Genomic DNA, 7,357 nt, shown 5'->3' with positions numbered 1-7,357 from the left:
GCTGCCTGACAGTCTGCTTGAAGCTCCTACTCCTGCTCTCTGTCCGTGTCTTTCGATCTGCTGCTGCGGTCCTCTGCCGAACAGCCAAAGCCGCTCACGTCTCTATTCCGTAAACAGGAGCCTTTAAAACCCTGAATCTAAACGAAAATTGGAGTTATGGACTCCTCACAGCACCCAAATAGGTCTCTGAACCATCAATTCAAGACCGGCAATGCTCCAAGCTGTTCGATCGCGCAATCGATCCATGAAAACCTCCGTAGACCGTTAGAAATCAGAGAGAAACGCCCGTCAGTCCACCGTGGAACGTGAGAAACCAAAGAAAAAGCTCTTTCGTCCACGTGGATCCTCGTGGACCGCATGAGAGTATCGCTCGGCCGTGCCCGCGCCGCCCGTCGGGGCCTAGGTCGCGCCTACGAGCGCCCGCCCGGGCTTGGGCGGTGCACTGCATGCGCCCACGCATCTCCGGCCACACGCCGCCGCACGCAATCGCGCCACCACGGCCGCCGTCGGTTTCCACCACTTCGATTTTCGTATCATCTTCCATTGAACGTATCTCCTTCATCCGATCTTTGTTTGGACTGATCTTGGGCTCGTTGGAATCTGTTTGTCGTTGCAGACCTCACTGTGGGCTCAATATAGAACAAATCTTAAGACGTCAAATTCTAACAAAGAAGAAGAAGAAGAATGAAGGTAAGTTATCCCAATGGCATGTCTAAATGCGATAAAAATACTGTTGACCAGTTTTTTTAATACCCGGTCCTCCTGGTCCCCTTTTTTTAAATCGATCGGTCCCTCTCAAACGTGTAGACAAGTGCCCTGTATGACAAAGCCCTTTCTCTTTACACGCAGGCCCACCCAGTGACTCGCAAGTTAAGTTATAGAATATATGTTCAGGTAGGTGCAGTAAAGTTCTTCGAAATAATATCTCCGAAAATGGGAGCTTCTTTTCCATAGCTTTTTAACCACTTCACTTTATGTACAAGAGCAAAAAAAAAACAGGCTCGATCACCTGCAAGTTGCAACTAGACACAGACCGGAAACTTTCGTGGACTACAATAGCCCCATTTCGTCGCTCTTTCCTCGGTCTCTGTCTCCTTTAAGTTGCTCATATAGAATTAGTTCATGCAAGTAGGAATGAGAATTTTACATTACTCCACCTTTTGTATCATAAAGCCTGCTTTTGCCTAATGCTTGCCCTTCAGACAGAGGCTGGAGGACAGATATTTACTACTTACAGAGCCACCAACATAAATATCTCCTCTTCCCCACTCTATTAGCTAAGGAGTAACCTATATAAATACCAATGAAACCTTCTACCTGTCTTCTCTTTCTTTTCTTTTCATGCTGCTCTTACCTCCTTCTCTCCAGTAGAGCACTCACCCTTCACATCGGTGCCATCGTTAACACTAACTCTCGCATTGGAAGAGAGCAAAAGATCGCCATTGAGATCGCATCCCAACAATTCAACTCCACCACTACGCTACTGCTCCATGTCAGCAAATCCAGCAGCAGCAGGAGCAATCAGCTCCGACCAATTTCAGACGGTAATTTAGACAAATGATGATAACGTGAAAGAAAAAAAATTCGTCCCAAATTGCTAATATACTAGTCAAACGCGTTTGAATGCAGCTAAAAATCTCATCAAATGGGGAGCAGAAGTAATTGTCAGCACAGTACCATGGCCGGAGGTGGACATGGTGGCAGTGCTCGGCAGTCACGCCAAAATTCCGGTGCTCTCGCTCGCCGCGAACCCTCCACTGGCCTTGGCACCCAGACGCTTCTTGGTCCGCATGTCGTATCCGGATTCCGGTCAAATGGAGTGCCTCGCGGACCTCGTGAAATCCTACAACTGGAGGAGGGTCATTGCGGTCTACGAAGACGACGCATACGGTAGCATCTCCGCAACCATCGCTCGTTTTTCCGGCTACCTACGAGACGTCGGATCCGAGATAGCCTACGGCGCCGCCTTCCCACCAATGGACTCCCTTCCTGACCCAAAGGCCGCGGTGCGGCAAGAGTTGGAGAGGGTGCGGAGACAGCTGCCCAAGGTGTACATCATCGTCCGGGCATCATCGTTATTGGCCGTCCATCTCTTCCAGGAGGCGAAGAGGTTGGGAATGATGGCGAAGGGCCACGTGTGGATCGCCAACGATGATATCTCCACCCTCTTTGACTCGGCCCTCACGCCGTCGTTCCTCTCTTCTTACATGCAAGGCGTGGTAGGTATCAAGATCTATTTCAACGAGACCACCGACTCCTACCGCGACTTCTGTACCAACTTCCGGCAGAGATACGAATCCAGTTATGGAAAGGTAGGGGAGAAGTACGTGGACCCGGGAGTCTTTGCGCTGCGAGCTTATGATGCGCTGCGTGTGATCGCATGTGCGGCATCTGAGACCGTGAAGCAGCGCATGACGCTGTTAGAAGGGATTCTCTCGTGTAGATTTACTGGGCTCAGCGGGCCGATTAGTTTTGGAAGAGATGGGAGCTTAGCAAAGGGGAAGGGCACCCCAGCTTTTCAGGTAGTCAATGTTGTGGGGAAGAGCTACAAAGAACTGGGGTTCTGGGTCGAGGGATCGGGATTCGTTAACGAGGAGGGAGATATGGGCCTTGGTAGGCCTGCTGTGGATGTCCTGGGTCCGGTCTACTGGCCTGGAGGCCCATGGAGAGTCCCTGGAGGGTGGGGTCGTTTGAGGATTGGGGTTCCGGCCCGGACGTCCTTCGACCAGTTCGTGAAGGTAGAGCACGACGAAACAGGGAAGGTGAGGGCAGTGACGGGATTCTGCATCGATGTTTTCAAAGAGACCCTCAAGCGCTTGAAGTACGACCTGGAATACGAGTTCATCCCCTTTCATGGAACCTACGCTGACCTCATATCCCGAGTGACCTTGAAGGTGAAATTCTGACTTCCTGAACTTCTGGCAAGATTTAACTTTTTAAATCGTTTGACATGATGATTTCCTTCTCCTTAACCTACATATATGATTCTTCTGAGAACAACACTTTCTTTATTTTTTGGAGAATGCGGAAGCTTAATTTAATCTTTTTTTTTTTTTTTTTTATCGCAGTTACCATTTGCGTGCATCCTAAATGATTCCTGATTCTATCCATCTAGCAGGTTTTTTTGGGGATTTCCTAGGATGTACCAGAGGATATCTGTTTTCAAAGTATTTCCTTAGGATTGGTTCACGGAAAAAAGATTTTTATTTTTTTAAATATTATTTTTAAAAAATTAATTTTTCAAAAATATGATATTAAAAAAAATAATTTTAGCATATTTAGTTGATCATAAAAAAATGATCCATTTCAGAATAATTTATATTTAATTAACTATCTATTTTTCTAAAAAATAATATAAAATATTTATTATATATTTAATAAAAAAATTTATTTTTTTTAAATATTATTGTTGTTTGTAAATAAAAATTTATAATGATTAAAATATTTTTGACCGTATTGTAGTGACAGAATTTAAAGATTGAGATAGAAGTACATTATCACTGTAAATTTTTGATGATTTAAAAAGATATTTTTGAAAAAAAAAATCTTCAATTTTTATCCCATAGAAATGTCAAAATCTTATGTTCTATAATTTTTCTTGCTCACAAAACATAAAAATTTTATTTCTATGAAAATATATTTTTCCAATTCTTTCTTTTAGTAACTCCAATCAAATAAAAGAGATTTTTTTTACTTTTCGTTAACCACACTTTTTTCCCTTCACTACCTGCGGAACCAAACAAATCCTTAGATTTCCTATAAATTATGCGTGAATAAACATTTTCGATTCTACTTGAAAATATATGATTATAGGAGTAACTATGTATTTTTCTATTCTCTCAGTGATTTTCATTTCAATCATTTGATTGGAAAAGCTTCATTTTGATTAATTCTGATTTCGAGACAGAATGGGATGGTCCAATTTATCTAAAATTCAATTCTATTTTTTTTTAATAATTCAATTTTTATTTTTATTTTGTCCTAATTACTAATCAAATGATTCAGAAAATTGGGCATTCCAATATCAATCCATTGTGATTTGCAAACTCCTAAAATTATCGGAGGATCCATCGCTTTAGAGTATTGTAATATAAACACATGTCAGTTTTTCACAGGAACTTGATGCTGTGGTGGGGGACGTCGCTATCCTAGCGGAGCGTTCAGCGTACGTCACGTTCACTGAGCCATTTCTTGTGTCCGGTTTATCCATGTTGGTTCGTGTAAAACCAGATCACAAAACATTGATGCTCACCAAGCCATTCTCCAAGGCAGTATGGATCCTGATCTTCTCCACATTAATCTACACTGGGATCATAATCTGGTACATCGAGCACGAGAGAAATCCGGAGTTTCACGGCCCCTGGTGGACGCAGCTTGGAGCCACGCTTTGGTTGATGTTTTCTAGCATCGTCAATCCACATGGTGACATCATCTTCTTGAACACTTCCATCAATTTTTATTTTAGAATATATATATAATATAAAAAAATCAAAGTTCCCAAGCTAAGAAAAAAGTCCATCCAATAACTATACAACCAAAAAAAATATTAACCTCATTTAAGCCCTAAATGTACAAACCAATGGGAAGAACATGAATTTGCCATGTCCTCAAACCAACTAGTTTTTGGGAACGTTCAATTAAATTACTCTATCGTAGGGGACCAACATTGAAACGGTGATTGACAATTATAACTATCAGAATAACCATCATTTGCCCCAGCATGTGTAATTTGGAATACTTTAGGATTATAACGGCCTTATAAACGAGAATAACAAAAAAAAAAAAAGTGTAGTATCCATATTTTTGTCCAAATCACTTTTTACTAAATAAAAAATAAGTTGTCTATAGTCCATGCTCTTTTGGAATGAAAGTAGAAACAATTTTGAATTTAAAAATATTTTATTAAAAAAAATAGTACAAATGTCAACATCGACAGCTATTTTTCCATTATTTAACGACCATTATAATACGGAGAGCAGCCTGATAATTTTTGTTATTTAGATCATTATTTAAAATATAAGATTTCAGACTCCCTCCAAAATCATTATAATGGCCATTATTCAAGACCATGTTGTTTGAAGAGAATAAATTCAGTCATTTAATGCGAAAAGATATTTAGGAAGGGATAAATTTAGTGAAAGCAGAGACCACGTGTTGGAGTTGTGTCTGGGAAAAGGCTCAGCTTCTTCTTCTTTCCCCACTTTTTTTTTTTTTTTTGGTGGATTAGAGGAAGAAATAGAAGCGAACATCAAAATTCTGATAAAAAAAGATAGAATTGGATTTAATTTCTCTACAACAAGACCCTAGACCTAGAGGCCATGTCAATTAAAACTCAGGAATACATGGTAAATTTCTTGTTTAAGATTCTTTGATCAAAACAGTGCATCATAGATTTTTGATAATAAAATTATTTTTTTAAATCTTTTTACAGGAAGATTCTATAGCTACTACACCAGAACACTGGTCATTCCATGGCTCTTTGCTGTACTAATTCTAACTTCCAGCTACACCGCCACCCTCAGTTCTATCATGACTCTCCAAAAGCTAGAGCCAATGGTGGATAACGGAAGGGTTGGGTGTAACGGTGACTCATTTGTTGTGAAGTACCTGCAAGATGTGCTAGGCTATAAAGAAGACATGATTGTAAAACTTGGAGCAGAAGAGAACTATCCCGAGGCTTTTGAGAGTGGAAACATCACTGCTGCTTACCTCGAGATTCCATATCTACGACTATTTCTTTCACAGCACAATGGTTATACTGTCTATGGGGAGACCCACAGGCTTGGAGGCTTTGGTTTCGTGAGTAACTCAAGTCTCCTTCTTCCTTTTTCTTTTTTTACTTGGGTACAACAGTAGCTCAACTCTTTTAACGATGCATAAGTAATCCTTAATAGGATATAGTTTGGTGGTAATTAGTATCCTTGATTAGGTCATCAAAGTATAATTAAACATCGTCTGCAGTTCTTACTTCTTATCGTTCATTGAGAATTTAAGACCAAAATTGGTGTCATCTGTTTTAGTCTACATGTTGAAATTACAAGTTTTGTAATCTAGATGGATTAATCTTCATGTATCTTCCTATAATTCTGTCATAGCTACATTAACTTAGAATAGGAAGAATTGCCTGATCTACATCCAACTCAGTCTTTATGCAAGACTAATTGGCTAGGTTCTAACTTAAATAAGTAAATTAGGTTGTTGAGCATCAAATCCTATTTTTGAAATTTCAGGTTACGTGCATTTCAATCTTAATTCGTTTATTAATCCTTTCTCAATCAAGGGTCATTTCAATTTTGATCTTGTGTTTGTGGTTTTGCGGACTTTAGAATTTTTAATAAACCACATGCTTAAGTTAGCTTACATACATAAATTTAGAATAACAAATAATAAAATTTAAAACAAAAGAGATCAACAAATGTAAAATCAAAAAATAGAAAAAAAGTAGGGCATGAGAATATACTATAGGAAAACTGCATGAATTTATCGCTATTAGGAGACACATAACTAATGTTAAATAAAAGAACTCCCCCAAAATTTCCAAGAAATAATGTACAAAGAACTGCATATTTAATTTTATTGATGATCATCAACTATAGTCGGTTTATCTTCATCACTACGTACTTTCTTTTCAGGCATTCCAGAAAGGTTCACCAATAGCTGCGGATATATCTAAAGCCATACTGGAGCTAGCCGAGGATGGGATACTGAAGCAGCTGGAAAAAAAGTGGTTCTTCTTCTCTTTGTCCCACTGTCCAAGCCCAGATAATAACGATGGTAAAACAGACAGCTTAAGTCTCGATCACTTTTGGCAGCTCTTCCTCTTTACTGGCGGCATTTCAACTACTGTTTTTCTATTGTTTGTTGCCCGTTTGCTCCAAAGAAAGCTGACCTCCCACCAACAAGTAGATGCGTCCCCAAGAGAGAGGTTCAGAAGACTATGGAGGTATCAAATGTCCAAGATCAAAAAACTTTGGAGGTCTACGATGTTCTGGGGGAAGAATGAAGCTCAACTCTCCAGTTTACCTGTCACATCAGCTCAAGAGGAAAATGGAATTTCCACGGGCAGTGGAACAATTAACAACGTCGAATCAGAATCTCATGACAATGATCTCATGGATGCAGAGCCTCCTCATCATGGATAAGAATACTTAAAAAGTGACCACACGCGCTTGACAAGGTTTCCACTGTGACCGCACTAGAAAGAAACGGCCGCCCCTAGGATGCTTTAACAAAAGCAGGCAACTCAATATGCATGGCTTTGGTAATTTAGCTATACTAATAATTTGTTTTCTTTTTCTTTCTTTTCCTTTTTTTTTTTTTTTTTGTTTTTTGAAAGGGAGATGAGAGAACTGAAAAA

The 7,357-nt window shown here is 39.9% G+C and overlaps 1 protein-coding gene across 1 annotated transcript; it reads left to right on the top strand.

Annotated features, from left to right (window-relative positions):
- The first annotated feature begins 357 nt into the window (after window positions 1–357).
- LOC140859380 (glutamate receptor 2.3-like) lies at window positions 358–7,142 on the top strand. Its single transcript, XM_073261027.1, has 6 exons — window positions 358–509; window positions 1,369–1,544; window positions 1,630–2,894; window positions 4,116–4,422; window positions 5,432–5,799; window positions 6,633–7,142. Exons 1-6 carry the CDS (start codon window positions 358–360, stop codon window positions 7,140–7,142), a joined length of 2,778 nt encoding a protein of 925 aa, XP_073117128.1.
- The last annotated feature ends 215 nt before the right edge of the window (window positions 7,143–7,357 follow it).

This window comes from Elaeis guineensis, chromosome 7 (genome assembly GCF_000442705.2).
Source record: "Elaeis guineensis isolate ETL-2024a chromosome 7, EG11, whole genome shotgun sequence".
In the NCBI taxonomy this organism is placed as follows: domain Eukaryota; kingdom Viridiplantae; phylum Streptophyta; class Magnoliopsida; order Arecales; family Arecaceae; genus Elaeis; species Elaeis guineensis.
The sequence above is the reverse complement of the archived record's forward strand: the minus strand, read 5'-3'. Positions and strand labels throughout refer to the sequence as shown.